Here is a 21,245-nt window from a genome sequence, read left to right on the forward strand (position 1 = left end):
GGCACGTGCTTCCTTCTGCTCTCTAATCTAACCCACCAATAAAAACAAGAATCGAAAATAATGACAAAAGTGCTATTACTTATTTACCCCCACCCACCCAAAATAAGAAGCCAATGCCAACACATTCGATCAAGAAATCATTAAAAATAATCGAAAAGACTTGTCGATTTATATCTATAAATTCAATCCATTCAAAGACTGCAACTTTCTCCTCTCTTGATGATCGAAAGCAAATAGATTTGTAATTTAGAAAATGAAAGGCGTCTTCTCGGCGCCCGGAGATTATGTCTACTTCAAGTCTCAAGTTCCCCTCCACAAGATCCCTGTAACTTTCTCTTCTACCCTCTCTCAATTCTCTCTCTCCCTCTTATTTCTATAACATGGGTTTTAATTTTTGCTTCCAGCACTCTACTGGTTATGTCTTTGTTTTATCGATGATCTCCTTTTCTCCAGTTTAATTCTCTTAATCAATTGTTGAAATTGTGTTACACTTTCGATGTTATAGCTTGATCTGGGTGTGTTTATTTGCTGCTTTTTATTGACTGTTTTACTTGTTAATTCACCCGGTGTGTCTTTGTTTTGAGTCAATGCTGAGGTTGCTGATGAGCTTGTATGTGTATTGCTGTCCTCGTACTAGGATTGATTTGAATGAAAATTCTTGAGATAGGAATTTCATGCTGTGTAACTGCTTCAGGTTTTTGCTCCTTTATCCTCATTTTGATGATCTGTTGATGAGTGTTTTATTAAATTTTCTTTTGAGCTTGGTTTCAGCTTGGTTTTATTTTATGTACTAATTTTGCAACTTATTGCATCAATTTTGTTGACTAGGTTATCTTCACCTGTTGTTTTTGTTTCTTAAAGCACAGAAAAGTGGCACGACGGTGTATTTTCTTGCCGCTTCATTAGATTATTCTGTTCTTAGCATTGGCTCATAGATTGAACATCTAGCTCATTTTCTCCCGTTGTGTTTTCCTCTTAGATTGGCACAAAGCAATGGAGATACTATGATTTTGGTCCAAAAGTGGTCCCACCACTCATTTGTCTTCCTGGAATAGCAGGAACAGCAGATGTTTACTATAAGCAGATCATGGCATTGTCCTTGAAGGTAATTCGCTGTGTATTATAGCTCCTGATAGTATCATTCATACAAGTACTTGGATGTGTTTTAATCTTTTTTTTCTTTCCCTTTTCTCCTTGCTTTTTTTCTTGAAGAATTTGTCAAGGGTTTAGTAACTCTAGTTTCCCATGTTGGGCGTCTTATTCCTCTAACCACCAGCACTTACTTTTGGAGTGTAATGTCATGTCCTGAAGTGTGGAGAATTCATGTTGGACCTAATGCTGGATAGGAATTATAGTTGTCGTGACATCTATAGGCACGCTATTTCTTTAAGAAAATAGACAAATCAGCTAAAAAGTTATTAAATTTGTTCACCTGGAAAGGTTTATTCCTTGCATGATCTAGTATTTATGTACCATGAAGTTTGTATTTCTGCAGTTTGAGGAGACAGATTGTGAATGGCCAGCATTCATATTTTTTTTCTTAATTATGAGCCCTAAAGTTGTATCCTTGGAGTAGATTTTCTCTTTTTCCCCATCTTACCCGTGCGTTGCTAAAATTGGCTGCATTATGACCTCTTTTATACCTTACAAAGTCTGCACGTGAATCTTACCTTTTGTAGCTGCAACAATTGCAAATTTAATTACTTATTCCTTAAATTGAATTTTTGCTTGTTTAAAAATCAAGACCGTGCTGAATCATTTTGCACTCTGTGGACTGCTTGAACTCCATCTTCCAACTGTCAGAGTGTTAACTTGGACTCCTTGTGCCAACTGTCAGAGTGTCAGCTTGAACTCCTTGTGCCAACTGTCAGAGAGTATCTTTATCGTTTTATAGAATTTGTCACTCTCAAATTATCTCTACATGCTTGGAAACTATAGTTTTAGAAAGTCAAACAGGTGTCATCATATGCATGTGTCATTGTTAAAAGGAATCACTTCTCTCTACTTTGATTATTTTCCTTTTGGTAGCAAGTAAAGTGCCCTTTCTGTTACCACAATTGTTACTTGTTTCTGGTTCATGATTCCAATGTTGTTGATAGTTGGCGGTGTTCATATTAAGGTCGTCAAGTATAACATTTTGCTATTTTTCAGGGTTACCGGGTGATTTCTGTTGATACTCCACGTGTATGGAATCATCATGAGTGGATTCAAGCATTTGAAAAATTTTTGGATGTCATTGATGTTCATCATGTAAGAACCTTCATTTGTACATGGCATATACTGCTCCTCCTGCTTACTATATATTATTGTTTGTCACATGCCATTTTTCAACTGGTACTTTTGCTTTAGAATCTTCTGCCTTTCTGTTTCATGTGGCTTAATATTTATATTTGGGATAGAACATGGTACTTCAAATACTTAAAGGAACCAACCTCTAGATCATCCTTTGCCTAGCTGGTATCCCTTGTCTGCAGACACTGGATTTGGAATCCATTTTGAAACTGGTTTGCTAACCTATACAATATAATTTCTTAGCACTAGCCACCCCCATTTTGCCAGGAACATTATATGGTAACGGCCTTTTTTCCTGTACCAGCACCCATTTTGGTTGTGATCAATATGTTCCAAAAGAACTGGAAGTCTGGGCTTGGAGGCACATATTCAATGGGAATATTTTTGGGCTTGCATTTCTAATTGGATGAAAGGCAAACTGGTTGCCAGTGCCTGTCTTGGTAGAGCTCACTGCACAAGGAGAAGATCTCAGTAGATTTTACAAAGCTATATTTAATAGTAATCATAGCTTATATCATAACCTGAAAGTGGCATGATTAGAATCCGAGTTCATGAAACCTGTACATTTAGATCATATTGTTTGGTAGCATTAATTACTGAGGATTTGTGTGTACGTTGGTTATCTTAACAGATACATCTTTATGGTACATCTCTTGGAGGCTTCTTAGCCCAACTTTTTGCACAACACCGTCCAAGGCGAGTGAGGTCATTGATACTATCAAACACATTTCTGGAGACGCGCAGTTTTGCAGCTGCCATGCCTTGGGCTCCTGTGTATGTGGTCATCATGTTGCTTATGTTTATTATTGCATAACCTTTTCCTGTCGTCAAACCACAAAAGCCATTTGTGGTGTTCATATAAAAAATACTGCATATTCACACAATATAAATTGAACAAGAAATTATGTGATCATGATCAGTAAAAGTGGTAGCGCCAAATTTGTAAAAACAAACTAGATGCAACTCTAGTTACACGCGAAAATGATAGGGAAAATATGGTCTATGAGGGAGTTTGTTGATAAGCAGGTGCAATTGACTAACAAAATTATTAGTAGGCAGTGATTTTATTAGTTTCAGACTGTGTTTTGTAAATTTGACACATAAAATCTGCCAATTTACTTGTAACTGAGCTAAAATGAGGCTCTAGACCTAACTTGTTTTTTGAACAGGGGTATCCACTTCCAAGAGAAAACATGAAATTTCGGGTTTTACCTTAAATAGAAAACGTGAAAAGGTGTTCAACAGTCCTGGAATTGCTGGAATAAGTATTCTGTTTCTGTAATGAAAGTACATATTTATATAGCATTAGTTTCTCCATGAGTGGAGATATTTCAGCACCGGTTGTGATGGAAAATGTCTGTCAAGTTGGAGTGGATGAGGAGATTCTAATGATGGTTATAAGGCTAGCTATCAAATGCATGATGATAAAGAACAAAATATACCTAAAAGTAGTGTGATTAAAAATGAAGTTGAGGATTATAAGATGTAGGTGTGCTTGGATGCAAGAATACCATAGATTGAATGCATCCTACTGAAGGTGGAGATGGGACCAATTGACAAAAAAGTTTCTGGAGGACAGGATAGATAATTGAATCATGTGCTTCTTATGATTTATATAACGATTTACATTCAATTAGAGAGGAAAAAGTAACTTGAGAATGACTTAGGTTGAAGTAGTAAAAAGAAAAGAATTTAGCTCTGAAGTAAGAGAAAAGAATTTAGTTTTTTAATCTCTCAATCATACTATGGGACAAACAGAATACTTCTTATGATAATTTAACTGGTCAAGGATGAAGGTGCAGGTAATGTAAGTTGTTATTGAGGGAGTTGTTGATAACAATCAGGTTTCATAACTGTTGATGCATTTAACCACCAACCCCTACCATTGTGAGATTGAAATTTAGTTAAGTTTCTATTGCATCTATTGGCAATTCATAACTACTCAGCGTAGAGTTTTCTATGTTCGCAGAAATGCTGAATGTTTTCACCTTCCATGACATGTAAAGGTTGTCAGCTACTTTTTTAAAGATTTTAACCTCAATGAATTTTATTTTCATTATTTTTGTTGTATGTTCTTTGTAGTAATCTGTAAATCTACTCTTCTTAACAAATTGACTTCAGAATTTTTGTATTGGTTATGCAGTGTTGGTTGGACCCCTTCCTTTCTGCTTAAAAGATACGTCCTAACTGGAATTCGTGATGGTCCTCATGAACCATTTATTGCAGATTCAGTAGACTTTGTTGTTTCTCAGGTAAAGTCTCAATTGTCCAGTTACTTCTATGATGGCTTTAAGCAAGTAACTATGATTGCTTGAAGCAATCTCCTTTATGCATTTAGGAATCATTATTTTTTCCAGAATACAGTATAACTTCCTTGTTTTAAGTGAGATAGCTATTGACCGAGGAGCAGTGTGAGGTGAAAATCATGTACGGTTCTGTTTTCTGGAATACAATATAACTTCCTTGTTTTAAGTGAGATTGTTTCTGTGTCCATATTGTTCTTTATCATGTTGTAGTATCCTCAAGTCACTCTTCAGGATTGGGAACTGTGATTAGAGATTGTCATGCAATCAGAGTGTGTTTCTGGTCTTGGGTACCCAGCATCCATGTAGGTTTTGAACTCTCATTATGTGCTGAATGCCCTTTTGGTGGGTTGTTGCTCTAACTATTTATGCAAGGCATTGAGAATATTTTGTACAGTTGTAAACTAATGTAGGTTTGACCTCAGTTTCCTTTGAATAGGGGGGCAAAATTTGCTTTGCAACAGAAGCATCTTTGTTCAAAACATCTACAAGTATTATTTACTATGCTGTAGCATATTTAGTACAGTTTTACACACTTTTTTTTAACTTGAACCGAATTGATTTGTCATTTATCTTGGCTGTCATCACTGCTTCTGTCTTATGTTTAAAACAATACTGTGGCGTAGTGTGGCCTTTTGTGTTGTTTATGAATGCTGAAATTCTGACTGAATGAAGGTTCTTTTTTTCTTTCCAAGAAAAAAAGGAGGTTGAATGTTGTCATCAATATCATATTGATTATTGTTTTTTTTCTTAGTTTTATTGTTTTAAAGATAACTAAGAAAAATGAGCCCTCTTGGTTCACAACAGCGCCACCTATATTTTTTGATAACCTAAGAACCAGTCTGGACCTCAGCCACCTTTTGTGGGCACTTCCTGAATCCTCAACCGTCTTGTCTAAAGCTGCCATTTTAAATGGAAAAACATGCGCTACATTGAAGACCTGGTTCATCTGTTGGTTTTATGAAATGTGATTTTCAATTCAGGTCGAAACACTTTCAAGAGATGAATTAGCCTCGAGGTTGACTTTGAATGTTGATGCTGCTTCTGTTGGATCTCTTTTACTTTCAGACTCGTTCATCACTATAATGGATGTAAGTTTATCAGAAAACTGTTTCTATATTGCTTTTCGATTCCTTTCAGTACCCATCAGCCATAACATGAAGTTTTCTATTGCTACTCATGTTCTTGTTGATGATTTCGAGTGGATAAGATGCTCTCCCTTGTGGATACTCGTTTTAAGTCAATAATGTTCTCCCTCAGTTAATATGTTTTATGATCTGAGTTTCTAGGACACTGAGAAGCCATGTTGCATAGTGCCATTTTTCCAAGTGCAATTTATTTTATTTTTATTTTTATCTTGCTTCTTGCTTCTGGGCACTGCAAATACTTGAATTCTTAATGGTTCTTGGTGTTATAATACCAGCATTCCTACTTGAAGGTTTCTTTTAACTTAATGCTGTAAGATGGAAATTAGGGGGAAAAAGTATTTGCTCTATGGGTTTTTTTGACATGTGCTACCATTTCCTCCTGAAGACGAATGATTATTGTGCAATTCCTCAACAACTCAAAGATCAATTGAGTGAAAGATATCCTGAAGCAAGGCGAGCTCAGTTGAAGACTGGAGGAGATTTTCCATTTCTTTCACGCTCAGATGAAGTCAACTTGCACCTTCAGGTTAACAAATATCTGTATTTGCTCACAAGCAATTTTATGTTTATTGCTCTTGCCTGCTGACAATGCACTGTAATCCGTGATGGGCTATCTGCAACATGCAGCTACACCTGCGACGGGTTGGGGTAGAAGCTCGACCAGACTTGGTCCGGGGCATCCCAAATGATGGCACTGGTGGGAGCTATAGTGAAAGTGAGGATGGTAAAGGAGATCGAGATGATCAACCCAAAGATGACAGGGGAAACTCAGAGAGTCCATCCAGGGAAAGTGAGTTATCTCCAGCTCCAGAAAGTTCAGAATCTCATGGTTTAGATGAGCAGCTCCTCAATAATGCAAAATATTCATTCAATGGTCAGCAAGAGAGACTGCGTCTCTGTGAACTATTGAGTAAACAACAGAACATAGCCTCTGAACTCCATTCACGATTTACTCTGGAAATTTTTCTTCAATATTTGCTTTTCATTCGTGTGGGATCATTGTACATCATTTCCAAGCTGTTTCCAGAAACTCTAGAGAATTGGTGTAGAGTAGATATATGCACGGCTGTTCACGTGGTTGTATAAGATCATACGATTTCCCGGAGGTTACTAGTGTTTTGGTCAAGGAACAGTTTGATATTTTTGTAAAATTGTCGTTCGAAGATTTTTTTTCATTATTAAAATGGTCGATTGAATACAGTGTATGCCAAGATTTTTTAAACTAGCTTGCCACCAGTTGGTTGCAAGTTTGGCTGAATTTATTGCTGCCCTGCAATCGGAAGCCCTGGAATGGGCAGGCATGCAGGCCATGAAAGAGAAGGTATGAGATGATTGAATTTGTTTATTTGACAAAGGAAGATAAGATTCGATACCTCTTAAGAGGTGGAGTGGAGGGATAAACCGGATTTATAAAACCTTAAAGCTAATGAAATATCAAACAAAGGAACCTCGAATCCTAAACGAACTGGACCTCATCCTACGTATCTAGCATCTTAGACAAATAACATAAACATTACCGATTAACCAAACTTAATTGGAGTTGGAAAAGTATTGCGGCATGGAGAGGTCTTTAAAAAAATATATTTTTTCTATAATATTTATATTATTTGACTAATCTAACCAAGTATGTAAATATTACATATAATAATAGATTAAAAAATCAAATAAATTGATATTATAGATCAGAAATTGATATTATAAATCAGATATTGATTGAGATTTTTAAAAACCGCTCAACTCAACTTGACTCGTACATATACTTTTGTGTCCATATTCTTTTTTAAGTTTCAATCCAATTATGTGTTTGATAGTGATATGTTGATGGATTATGTCATGTTATAACCATTAAAAATTTTATGACTTATTATTCTAATGATCATTAAAATTTTTATTTTAAAAAAAAAATTTACAAATATAAAAGAATTATAATTTCTTTTTTTATTATCATAATTTTATTTGAATATAATAAAATTTACAATAATGGAAACATATGAAAATATTTTACAAAAACTTATTATGAAAGATTTTTAAAGAAAACTAAAAGAAAAGAAAGAAAATCAGTTAGTTGTTGATTTTTTAAATATATGAAAAAGGTAATATAATTACTTAATTAATATGACTTTTTATAGAAAATAAACCGTAAAGGTGAACTTATTGATTTTAAAAAATTATTAATGGAAGTTGTTGACGATATAGGTTGCACAATTATATATATATATATATATATATATATATATATATATATATATATATATATATATAAAGCAATGCAAATTGAGTCCTGGCTTATAGGGTTTGATAATTTGGTGGTTTTCGCAGTTGCAATTTAAGTAAATTTAAAATTAAAAAAAATTGTAATTTTTTAAAAATAAATTTAAAAAAATATGTTTAGTTAAAATTATTATAGGATGAATTTTTATATGTAAAATGATTAAAAAGCAAGTTTTCATTAACAAAAAAACATTATTTTAACTTTTATAAAATCAAGATTTAAAATGCAATTATACATTAGGCCTAGTATAAAATACAAAAAATATTTAACTAACCAAATAAATTTTTATCTATAATTAAATAAAAAATAGAAAAATAAAAGCTACACAACATGAGATTAAAAGTAGATTCATATCGGCTCCTAGTCTTAACAAACAAATCCTAGCCAAACTTTTAGCAGCGTGATGAGCATTATTTGTAGCCTTCGTTGTATTTGGACTGTTTAAAATTGTAATAATTACAGTTTAAAATATTTTTTATTTAAAATTGTAATATTTTTTATTTAAAAATAATATTTTTTTATTTTTTTAAAAATTATTTTTCATATTAGTCTATGAAAAATCGATTAAAAAAAAAAACCCAAATTTAAAGGAACACAGTTTATTGCGGATCCATCCAGTGCTTATTTAAAAATTGGAGTATAGGTCATGGTCCAGATTACTTCTCCAGATGAGGGAGAGCATTTGTCAATTTCTTTCAAAACGTATTACGATCACATATGGACCAAAACAAAAGTAATCTTCTTTGAACAGGAACAGTTAGTTCAAATCTTGAGTTTTATAGTGAAAACTATATATATATTAGATCATTTTTAGTTCAGTAAAGTATTCTTTAATGATGAAAAATTGATTTCAAAAGTGTAATTTCAACCTGGAATGAGGTTGGACCATGGCATTTTAGATGATCAAAACCAAGCTGCCTTTCGATTAACAGAAACTACAAAAACATCAGTGTCTTAAAATAATAAAGAACCACCATCAGAACAAGGAAAAAACATAAGATAAAGCAACGCCTAGAACGACTTGTATTGTAAGAGAAATTCCAGAGTACAAGCCAAAACTTATAATCGGAACAGTTCACTCACTTTCAATCCAACTAAAGTTATCCTAGTAAAAGAAACCCAGCACTTTACCACCAACATTCTTTCTTCTGGCCTCTTCATGGTCCATAATGCCAGCAGAAGTTGTCAAGACAATGTATCCAAACTGCAAAATTCAGCCAATAATGTGAGGTCATGCAAGATATTCCACCATGAGGAACTAATTCGGTACTCAGATGAACAAATATTTCTAAACAGGAGCAACATATTTCATGAAAATGGATGCAATTAAAACACCCTGACAAAATTGAAGTTGGTATAAACTTATAAAGCTGAAAGGAGGTTACTTGGTGGCAGACAGTAAACTCTAAACAACATGATTCTGAACATCCATTCATAAGCTTACAATATCTTACCATTCAAACTTCACACAAGAAGCTGAATCTACAAATTGAATTTGAACCGAATAGAAAGTTTGGAGCTGACCTGTCTTGAAGGGAGCAACCTTGCAGTCCAAGTTTCAATCTCCTTGACACCCACATCAAAACGTGGACTGATAACACCACATTTGTTCAGCCTTCCATTCAATTCGACCACAATTTTACCTGCCCTGTGATCATCTACAAACTCAAACTCGCCAATATATCCTGCAGTAAAACCAAATAAACTATGGGCTCTGGTTTAAAGTAATTACACAACTAGAAATAGAATTCTGGTTAAAATGACATTGTACCGTGCTTCTGCATCACCAAAAGAAACTTGATGATCACCTTTGAGGAAGGCCTGATCATGACCTGACGCTTCCCACGTTTCTCTGCGTTGTACATGCTCTTCAGAGCATCATTCAAGACACTGACTCGCACCATTGTTGCTGCTAAACATGTATGTTAAGAAAAATTGTTAACAACTAGCAAACGATGTCTAAGAGAATACAAATTAACATTCTAAAACCAAAATGGCTACACGACCTTTGGTTTTCCACTCTTGACATAATGTTTATTCAACTAAGGCCAGAGGATGAACAAAGCCCCACCATAAAATCCTAGTTTTTCTTGATATAAGCGGCTTATCAGCCAACCTTGAATCAAGCTATTTGCTAATCTAAACAATTAATATCTTTAGCCATTCAGCGACTCCATTAGGGGCTTCAGAAGCATAGTAAACCCATTAGAGAAATTGTTTTTAAGTTACACCTATCAAGTAGCTATATCCAAACCAATCAAATCAAGCTCTAGGACTGCTTTCAATATTTTCATCTTTTTTTTTTCAATTCCCAGCAACCAAACAAAACATAAATCACCATATCCATACCTAGAGCTCCGGACTGTGAAGCAAGGAAACATACACGAGCTTATAAGAATCAATAGTCAAGATTAATTCTTTTGAGCAAAAATGAGTGAGAAATTAAAAAAAAAATGATAGATTTCTTTGAAAGAGACATTCGATTTATTGATGAGAACAGATCGAAAGAAGCATAGATGACGGAAAATCAAAATCATATGAAGAAAGAAAAGAATAAAAGAAGTACCGCTAGCAAAAGCAGAGAGCGATCTGCAGAGGCGCCTTCCTAGCTAGGGTTTTTGAGTGGAAGTAGAGCTGTGAAACGTTGATGAGAAATAGGGTTTTAAATGAGGCTTAGGTATTCGGGCTTTCTGTTACAAGTCCATCATAACACGAATGGGTTGGCATCGTAGATACAAACCCATTCTAGCCCGTCTCGTAAGCTCTTTTTTTATTTTTATTTTTTATTAATCTTTAGAAGAAAATAGATTAAGGACATGTTGTGAAAATCATAAATCGCTTAAAAATGAAATTATACCTTTAATGACATGTATTATAACATATTTATATTGAAAATAATATTTATGACCATAATATATATATATATATATGTGAACTCAAAGAAAACGCAAAATATTCGTAATTCTATATTATCTAGAGTCCATAGAAAGTGTCAACTTCCTCTCTCGTTTAATAAATTTTGATGAAATTATGAAAAAGATGCAAGCAGACGAGGTAGGATGGGATAATAAAAGACGAATACAAAAGTTGTAACAAAAAAAACATCAATATTATAGATATATTTTCATGTATCATGATTTTTTTAATTGAAAAATAAAAAGATAATGCTTATTTTTAATAAAATAAATTTTAAAAATTAATAAATTAAAAAGATCTTAGATGCAAAAAAAATCTTAGATGGTGTATAGAATTTCCCCCCTTGGATAAAACATTTGGCCTAGTTAATGGAGTAATAAGATCTTAGATGCAAAAAAAATTAGAGTTGGTGTATAAAGGCTTTTTTTTCTTTTTATTTTTAAATGCACATTGAATTTATTATATTGCTCTTGAATTAAAAAAAAAACTTTAACTTTGGTCCAGAGTTATTTTTGTCATTTTATTATGGTTTTTTTTGTTATTATCAAGTATACCAGGGGATATATTTGTACTTTACTATATAATAAATATTATTACAAAAAAATAGCTAATGCACACGTCAATGCGTTAATGTTGTTTGTTGTGTTTGAGTGGGCATATACAGCTTTTTTTAGTGGTCAAATAGTAGCTTACAGGGTGACATTTTAATCCTCTTGGTGACTCCTTTGTCTTTAACCGGTGTGAATACTTGGTTTGGTGTCAGCATACCTTTTATTTCCTATTTTTTTCTCTCTCCTTCTCGGTTTTTGCAATTGACCCTCTAAATTTCCAAAACAACAACTCGATTTGTTTTTCCTTCATATATGTTCCTGTTCTTTTTTATTTCTAATTTTTGTTCTTGGAACTTTTGTAAGTTTTTTTATTTTTTTATTTTGTCCGTCAATCTTAATTTGTCATATGTTATTTTTTTCACTTTGGTCATCATTCTTTTAATTTTTGATTTTTTTCTTAGCCTTTTGTGTGATTTTTATCGGTTTTCAATCTCATCCCTTAATCCAAATTTATGGTATTTTTTTTTCAATTTGGTCCTCATTCTTTAGATTTTTTTGTCATTTTGTTAAAGTTATTTTTCTTTTTAATTTCATCATTCAATTAAAAATTTGTAGATGATCTCTAGCTTCTTCTTTTTTTGCTACCCTTATTATTTTAATTACTATTTTTTGTTTCATGATCCTTTTGTATAATTGGTTTTTTTTTTCTAATTTTATCCTTCAATATTTGATTTATTGGGGACTGGGTTTCATAGTTTTTTCATGTATAGTGTTTCTGGTCTAATAACCCGAGTCACGAATTTGAAAAGTTAACTTAGGTTGATATTTTTTTTTGCATTTGTTTTTATTTTCGATTCATCATGCAACATTATTTTTTTAAAAAAAATAGCTTTGTGGTTTTCTTTAATTTCTTTTGTCATGTTATCTTGATCTCATGACCTGGGTTGCGGGTTTGACAAATTAACTCGAATTGACTCGCCTCTTATTACTCAAGTCACATGTCTATCGTACTAACTTGGATTGACTCTTATCATGCTAACTTGGTTTTTAGCCCCGTCCTTATTCTTTTAATTGTTTTAAATACTTCAAATTTGAATATTATTAATCAAATTGGTCTCCAATTCAATTTTGAATTTTTATTAAACACCTTGAATTCATAAGAACATGCAGAGAGAAGGAAATATCAATAAATAAAATATCATAAATATCATATAGAATGATGAAACTTAAAAAAAATCAATGATTAAAATAAAAAAATAGTTTAAAACAAACAATATTGAACAATGTTGTCCACCATGAAAGCAAAAAAAATGAGGCACAATAACCATAAGTGAATTAATGTTTTCTATAAAAGATATTCTATAATTTATAGTTATTGCTAGTTTGGATGCTCACGCTACACTATGAGAGATCACATTTTTTAAAAATGTAAAAAAATATATTCAGGTATAAGAGAATTCATTGGCATTGTTATTAAACTTGATAATGCAGTTGTTTTTTTTTTCCATTACAATATTTTTTTATTAACGTATCCTTTATTTATTTTAGCGAACACAAGGTTTTTAACTATAATAATTATTTTTATTAAAAAAATATTTTATGATTGTTACAACAAGTTAACAAAAAATACCAAAATAGTAAGTCAATATTTTATGTGTGATTGTAAGTTTAAAAAAGAAAAAATAAAATAAAATCATGTTCAAAATATATTTAAAAATATATATATAAAAAAGATTTGAATTGAACTTTCATGAACAATTTTTATTATTATTATTATTATCATATGCATAATAATTGAAAAAAAATATTATTAAAAACCAAATAAAAAATTATAATGGTATTTGAGAACCATATCAAAATTAAAATGTAATTGAATCTAGATAATTTTTGTTGGAATGCCAAAAAAACAAAACACATAAAAAGAGAGAGGAAAAACTAGAAAAAAAGTCAGGCTTAGTACTTGGCCCATCTTTAACAAACTAAACCCACTTGCTTAGCCTTGTTCTATATTTTCTGTGCCTTTTATTTTTTTGAAAAAATTAAAACATAAATAAGTGTCATTTTGTTGCATTACCTTTTTCAGCTCTTGAGCTCAGAACTCCTAAGCTTTTATAAGCACACAAACTAACTAAGCTAAGATATAAATTTATTATGAAAAATATTAAATAAATATATTAACTTTGGTTCACTATAAAGCACCATAAAAAATCTCGGTTTCTATTTGTTAAAGAATCAGTTCAACTCGAAAGCTTAAGCTTTTAGGTAAAGTCCCAAGATATGATTTATATTATTCTTTAACACACTTCCTTAAGTGAATGCCCTTTGGTTTGAAACTTGCACAGACCCACATTACCTTGTACTTAATTTTAATAAAATAAATGAAGATGGTGAGATTCGAATTCGTGATCGCTTGGTTAACCAGGCTCTAATACCATGTCAAAGAACCAATTTAACCAAAAAATTTAAACTTTTAAAAAAGGTATCAAAATATAATTTATATTATCCTTTAATATTATTTAATTTAGGTAATTTATAATGTATAGCCTATAACTGCCTAGGCCGATACAATATAGTATGCACACATGAGAACTTATTGGCCTCGTGGGTGGTCATGTCACCTGTTGCTACTCCAAGCCTCCATCATTTATTTGTCATAAAAATATTCTTTACTGATCAAATAAAAATATCTCGATTAATCTCACGGATCCTAAAGTTAACGACTATGTAAGCTTCCAGTGATCCTGAAGTTTGTGAGATCCGAACTGATAACCTCTCATTTCTTTAATTTTTTTTAAGAGAGTATGTGGGCTTTCTTCTAATACAGATGTTAAATTAGTTTATAGATTTGTGTCACATTGCATATCAAAATAATTTTTCTTAACATAATTTTTTTCAAGTTATAAAAAATTATTTGATATTATTATTAAATCTAGCGTTGAATTAATTTTAAAATTTTCTTACCTGACTTTTTGTCTAGTCAAATGTAAAATAAAACTATGTGGAGGTTGTCTTGATGTAACTCTATCGACATGACTAGTCCAAGGACAACCCAAAGGACTGATATAAAAAGTTAAATGATGAAATTGATAAGAAAAAAAAAGGATAAAATTGATAGAAAAAACCTCATGATCCAAATTCTTATTTAACTCGAGTTTAAAATTAAACAATGTATAAGTTGCCCCGACATAACCCAGTTGATTTCCCTTGTTCAAAAGCAAACTGGCCAACTAGAAAAAAAATATGAAGATAAATTTTTTAAAAAAAGATGAAATTGACAAAAAAAACTCTTAGTCCAACTTTTTACCCAACTCGGATTTAAAATTAAACCGTGTAGGAGTTATTCCAGCATGATGGAGTCAATTTGATCAGTTCAAAGACAACTCGAATGATTGTTAAAAAAAATACAAAGATAAAATAGAGAAAAAAAGAGAATAAAATTAAATAAATAAAAAGGGAGTTGAATTAAAAAAAAAATACTATTATGAACAATGAAACTCTACGAAGCAAACCAATTCTTTTATTGAAGAAAGGTAATAAAATAAACATTTTTGCGAGTCATTTTTACTTCAATGCAGTGGTGTTTTTTAGAATAAAAGTGTTTTGTTGCTTATAAGAATTGTAAATTATAACCGAGCGAAGATGCCTTACACTAATATGACCATCAATTGTTTATATCTGATAAAGCAGCAATTCAGTGCTGTTCATACTCACCTCCAGTTTTTTTTTTTTTTTTTAAAAGTATTTTTTTTTTATTTAATGGTAAGAGGTATCCTTAAATCAATTTGTTCATCAATTAACACTAAATTTCTCCTTCTACGATCTTAAAGATACATCTCTAGATGCAGTGTAACGTGTGAAGGTAAACACTAATATGACCATCAATTGTTTTTATTGTAGATGCAGTGTAACGTGTGAAGGTAAACACAGTGGATTATAATAGTGTTTTCTTTTTATTATTTTTTCTTTCTAGTTATTGAGATTCTTTTTTATTTTATTCTTCTATATTGTGTTTACTAGAGATTAATCTTTATAATTTATTTTTTATGAGATTATCATGGCGTAAAAAAAACATCACAATATTGGGTTGATACTTGATTTTGAAAAAATATATATATGTTTTATTGTTTGAGAAAAAATAAAAATAAAAAGACTAAAATTTACAGTGACATTTTTTAAGCACCATCAGGACAACGTTTTTTTGAAAAAAACTGCCTTCAGAAAATTTTCAATTTCTTTTCTAGTTCCTTTAGTTTGACAATTACATATTTGGTTTAAAACTTTATTTTATTTATATTTTAGTCTTGGGATTTGAGAGATGAGAGAATCGCTAAAAAATAATGAATGAAAAAGAAAGTGGTCAATTGATGAAATTTCATTAATAAAAAAAATTAAATTTGATGTCAATGAATTTCTCTTAACAAGAATAGTGTCATTGATATGTTTTTGAACTTTCATGTTGCTGATAAAGTTAGATTGGGGTTGACATTTTTTTTATTTAATTTTATTTCTTTAGCCGATTTAGCGGATTTTGAGTTGATAAATTAGTTTATTTAGGTTCCAAAGCCTTTTTTAGGTGTTTTTGGTGAAAATAGATTAAAAATTGATTTTTTAGATCCAAAAAACCCTAGCATGATTTTTTGGTCACCTCTTTGGTAATATTTTTAAGTGAAAATAGATTAAAAATTGATCTTTTTATAATATTAGCAAACATTATTTTTGCACAACCCATCATGAGAGTTTTTTTTTAAAAAAAAATTAGTTGTTTTCATGCAAGTTCCTATTTTTGTTATTAAATAATTATATAAAAAATATTTCGAGTTATTAAACTCACTCAAGTCCATGATTCAAATTACAAGTTTGATGAATTAATTGAGGTTGACTTGAGTTGATCCAAGATGTCGTTATCTCAATATTTTAAGAGAAATGATGTTGTCTTAATTTTTTTTTAAGTCAAACTAGGTTTTTATCGGTCATCCAGGTTATCTTTAGACTAACCAAGTTGATCGGGTCACATCAAATCAATCCCTAAATGATTTAATTTAAAACTAAAGCTAGGTAAATAGTCGGATTGAGAGGTTTCAATATTGATCTACTGGGTCAAGATTGACATTGCCAGAAAGTTTCTCATGACAATGCACGAGTGTTTTATTATTCTTGTGTTTTTTGAAATAGTTGCATCAAAATTATCATAGTGTTGTTTTTTTATGATTCAAATTTTTCTTTGGAATAATGATAGAATGCCTAAGAATAAAATATTATGGTAAAAGAAGTTTTTTAAAAAAAGAAGAGCAATTTAGTGAGATGAAGAAGTTATAGTTAGAGATATATATTTTTTTATCCTTATTTTAAATTGGTATTTTTTTTATGCGTCTTCTTATTGCTTTTGATTTTTATTCCATAAGTGACATAGAATAAAAAGGTTATATTTTTATGTTTAAATTTAAAATATAAATAAGAAAAGAAAGACTTTGTTTCAATGGAATCCATATTAATACTCTTCTTATAAAAAAACTAGTGACATTTAATTAAATAAAAAAAAATCAAGGGCTCTCATGACACAAGATCATATATCTTAATTTGAGTAGATTTCTCAACTTTATGACTTAATTTTTAGTTTGCGTTAAGTTCTGTTTTTTTTTTAAATTATTAGCATATATAATTTCCAATCTATTTTATTAAATATATACATCAAATTTTAAGTTTATAATTATTTTTTTTCAATAAAAAACATGTTAGTAATGTTTGTATATTTTTTTTTCCAGACTTACAATGAAGCCTGTGCCAATTATCTAGTTTTAAACTAAACTAAAAGGTCCATTTTGTAATTTAAAATCTTAGACACTCAGAATGACGTGGTTTTGAGCTTTCTAAAGTCAAATACTTGTGTTGCTTTTAATATATATATTGTAATTTAATTTAAATTACAAATACTGGTTATAATTTTTAAAATTACAATTTACATAGATGGACAACACAAATTTTCAATTCTAACCTTGCATATATATATAATTTCATATTCTTTCAAACCCCCCCCCCTCCCTTGTCTCTCTCCAAACCCTAACCGCTAGGTCACCACCTCGTCCTTTTATCTTCTCATATTACTGAAGCAACACTTGTGACTTCATCTGTGACTTTTTAATTCTAAAATATATTGACACAATTTACAATAAAGAGAAAGGAAAGAGAGAAAAACAAGAAAAAAAAATCTCAAAGATATACTAGAATTTTGATGATGACACTACTAGTACTGTTGGAAAGATATCGACGAGACGAATCCAATAATATTAAGGAAGGTCACGAACGATGATCATAGTGGGCCACACGATCCGATCAAAATGTTTCAGGGCTCATTTGCCTTCGGACGTCTCGTGTGGCACGTTCAGGTCACCATTGATGACCTTTCTTGATGTCGTTGAATTCTTCTCATCGAGATCTTTCTAATGGTACCGGTGATGTATTATCGAAGCTTTGGCATGCCTTCAGGATCCTTTTTTTTTGTTTCCTTGTTTTTTTCTCTCCTCTCTCCTTCTTGTAATTTGTGAAGAGAGATGAGAGAGAAAAAAAGAGTAAAAGACAAAACGTGGCATGAATTAAGGGTGCTATAAAGTAAAATAACAACATGAACTAACTATGTTCATAAGATGAAATAGGGTATAGATAAAATACAATGCGAAAAGAGAACATGATATGGAAAAATTACAATGAATATAAAGGAAGTGAGTGGAATATCATGTTAGGACAAGCTATGGAATAGATTGTAAATAAAAGGGTAATTACATGTGTGATGACAATAGTTTAATGTGGTGATAAAAAAGAAGAGTTCATCAATGGTTGATAAGGAAATATTAAATTGAAAAGGACATGAATTGATGTGCTTATAAAAAGGTTAATGATATTGGTTTCGTTCATATAGTTGTAAAATATAGTATTCATGATAATATAAATATTTACAATAATTTTCGTGATACTATATGTTTTACAAATATTTTCTTCTGAACGCCTCAGTTCTTATAAAAGAATTATTGAGTTATTTGGCCTTTTCTATCGGATAAATCCTATTATTATCTAATGATTATATTATAAATAACTTTATGCATATAATTTATAAGGAGCTATAACCTCACAAATGTGTAAATACAAATTGTAGATTATTGTACTTATGCATAAAATTATTGGAAGATGAGCTTGATGTCTTTATGATATTTATATCCGTATTTTTTAAGTACATAATAATTGAAAAGGTGAAATTTATATTAAAATTTTCGGGAGTTATATATGGGGCGTAGTTTAATAACTAGATCATTGGCTTGTGCTGTGCTGCAAGTTAGATCAATTATTTTTTTTAACATAAAACAAATATCTAAGCATTACCAATGTATTTTCTAATTTTTTTTTTCAAATCATGGACTCAAGATACGATGCATGTTGAAAGATATCTTTTTTAAATATTGATACGGTAATGTATTATATGTTATTTATTTTTAAATATTAAGACAACAACACATTGGATCGACCTAGGTTAACATATCAAATATGCGACCTGAGTCACGAGACTATGATAACCCTATAAAAATTAAATTAAAATAAATTATGAATGTCAATTCCTAATCAACTCAATGTTGAATGATAAAATTTAAAAAAAATTAAAAAAGGAAAAAACTACCCAAGTCAACTTACCAACCCCGCAACTTAGGTCATGAAATCGGGATAACTTCATAAAAAACAAATAAAAAAACTACAAATATTGAAAGATAAAATTGAAAAATATCAATTAAAAAAAGACCTAAAAAATAACCCAAGTCAATTTGGGTTAACCTGTTAAACCTACAACTTGAGTCATGAGATAATGATAATTTATAAAAAGAAAATAAAAAAATTATTAAGCTTCATTTTCAACAAATTCAATATTGAAGGTTGAGATCGAGAAAAAATCTATGAGACTTGGATAACTCCGTATAATGAAGATTGAAAAAAATCACGAAACTCAATTTCCAAATAACCTAATATTAAAGGATAAAGTGAAAAATAAAACTAAATAAAAAAAAGATTGAGTTGTCGGAGGGTGAAATTGAAAAAGGATACTCAATTAAAAAAAACAAAAAAAGAACTAAGTCAACTCGGGTTAACATACCAAAACCGTGATGTAGGTCATGAGATTGAAATAATCCAATAAAAAAATATAAAGCCTAATTTAAAAAATATTCAATTAAAAAAGGACCAAAAAAATAAATAAGGACAATCATGGTCAAGCTGCCAAACTCATGATATGTGTCATGAGATCATGATAACCCTATAGAATACAAATAAAAAAAATCAAAGTCCAATTTTCAACCAATTCAATGTTCAAGGATGAAATAAAAAAACAAAATCAATTAGAAAAGGCATAAAAAAAATCACTATGAGTTAATCCGTTAAACTTGTGATTTAGATCATGAAATCAGGATAAACTCATAGAAAACAAATTAAAAAAATTATGAAGTCTCACTTCTAACTTATATGATATAGAAGATTGAAATTGAAAAAGAAAAACTAAATTCATGAGACTAATACATAACCTAATAGAAAGAAAATATAAAAATAATTTCTAAAATAATTTAATATTAAAAAATAAAATTGTAAAAAAAAATAATAATAAAAAAGATTTGATGTTGAAGAGTAAAATTAAAATAAAAAACATAAAATACTATTTAACTATGGTTACAGTTATCTAACCCCACCTTTCAATAATTCATTAATAATTAATTTGGTTGAGGTTTTGGATTCAAGTATTCTAATCATTCAAAAAAAAAAAAAACAAGTTTTCGGTCATCAAAATTAGTTTTTAAAATGGGTTTTTCTAATACTAATTTAATTTTTTCTTGAGTTTTTACTCGTCCGTGTGTGTGTGTATAAAACAAAAAAAATAATGCAGAGATTTTTTATTACGAGGACCTTATAACTAATGCGTATTTTATTAATTATTCTCTAGGTGACACTTTTAAAAAATATCGTTGAGTGTCTGTCATGCCATTTGATTTTTTCTTTCTTATAAACAGCATTTGCATATTCTTCATTGTCAATCGTGACAGCTTTGTTTTGATAATGTGATATGCGTGGCTATGTGCATTTTGACAGCTTTGTTTTAATAATGTGAGGCTCATGCATTCCTTTTGCGATATCAGCTACATTAATTGTCTCCATCAGAAATTAGAAATGTTTTTTTTTTTTTTTTTAACCCGAGACATCCGAGCCAGCTTACGCGCACCACAACTTATCCCCGGACCAACTGAAAAAAATTAGAAATGTTGATTAGTCAAAAAGAGAACCTGATTACGATGGAGGAAAAAAATCACCCCCAAATTCTCTTATATTACCGTCTGTCACCGTATTTTTTAAAAATTTAATTTTTTTTAATAAAATTTAATTTTTTTATATGTTTTGAATCATTTTGATAAGCTGAATTTAAAAATAATTTTAAAAACTTAAATAAATATCATTTTAATATATTTTAATAAAAATACATTTTAAAAAATAATTACAATCACAACCACACAGTCCATACAGAAACGACAGCTCAACGGCTATTGAATATGACCTCTTGTTATCAATTAAGATTTGAAAAAAGAAGCACGGCACATTGAAATGCGACCAGAAATGTACTTTTACCTGCTCTCTCGTCATTTTTCTGGCTCGAAAGTCATGAAACTAAAACGGCAGATTCTCTTGGATCTTAACAAGCATGAAGATGCTGCAACATCAATTACGATGGACCAACTCAAAGCCA

At 30.5% G+C, this 21,245-nt stretch overlaps 2 protein-coding genes across 5 annotated transcripts; one reads left to right on the forward strand and one right to left on the reverse strand.

Moving 5' to 3' along the window:
* The first annotated feature begins 103 nt into the window (after positions 1-103).
* Positions 104-6,943, forward strand: LOC18094399 (uncharacterized). 2 transcript variants are annotated; one of them, XM_006368637.3, is made up of 8 exons: positions 106-325; positions 980-1,105; positions 2,152-2,250; positions 2,924-3,066; positions 4,436-4,544; positions 5,579-5,686; positions 6,129-6,269; positions 6,371-6,943. In XM_006368637.3, exons 1-8 carry the CDS (start codon positions 254-256, stop codon positions 6,827-6,829), a joined length of 1,257 nt encoding a protein of 418 aa, XP_006368699.1. In that variant the 5' UTR covers positions 106-253; the 3' UTR covers positions 6,830-6,943. The 2 variants fall into 2 exon arrangements, with proteins under 2 accessions (XP_024448587.1, XP_006368699.1); XM_024592819.2 differs by lacking the exon at positions 2,152-2,250 and having other exon boundaries at positions 104-325.
* Positions 6,944-9,015: 2,072 nt separating this feature from the next.
* On the reverse strand, positions 9,016-10,743 carry LOC18094398 (40S ribosomal protein S15a-1). 3 transcript variants are annotated; one of them, XM_006368636.3, is made up of 4 exons: positions 10,582-10,743; positions 9,787-9,924; positions 9,540-9,700; positions 9,016-9,219 (listed from the first exon to the last, which is right to left on the reverse strand). In XM_006368636.3, exons 2-4 carry the CDS (start codon positions 9,917-9,919, stop codon positions 9,121-9,123), a joined length of 393 nt encoding a protein of 130 aa, XP_006368698.1. In that variant the 5' UTR covers positions 9,920-9,924; positions 10,582-10,743; the 3' UTR covers positions 9,016-9,120. The 3 variants fall into 3 exon arrangements, with proteins under 3 accessions (XP_006368698.1, XP_006368697.1, XP_052306359.1); XM_006368635.3 differs by having other exon boundaries at positions 9,787-9,927; positions 10,582-10,741; XM_052450399.1 differs by lacking the exon at positions 10,582-10,743 and adding an exon at positions 10,365-10,516 and having other exon boundaries at positions 9,787-9,927.
* Positions 10,744-21,245: the final 10,502 nt, after the last annotated feature.

The sequence above is a fragment of the Populus trichocarpa genome, chromosome 1, assembly GCF_000002775.5.
Source record: "Populus trichocarpa isolate Nisqually-1 chromosome 1, P.trichocarpa_v4.1, whole genome shotgun sequence".
NCBI classification, from domain to species: domain Eukaryota; kingdom Viridiplantae; phylum Streptophyta; class Magnoliopsida; order Malpighiales; family Salicaceae; genus Populus; species Populus trichocarpa.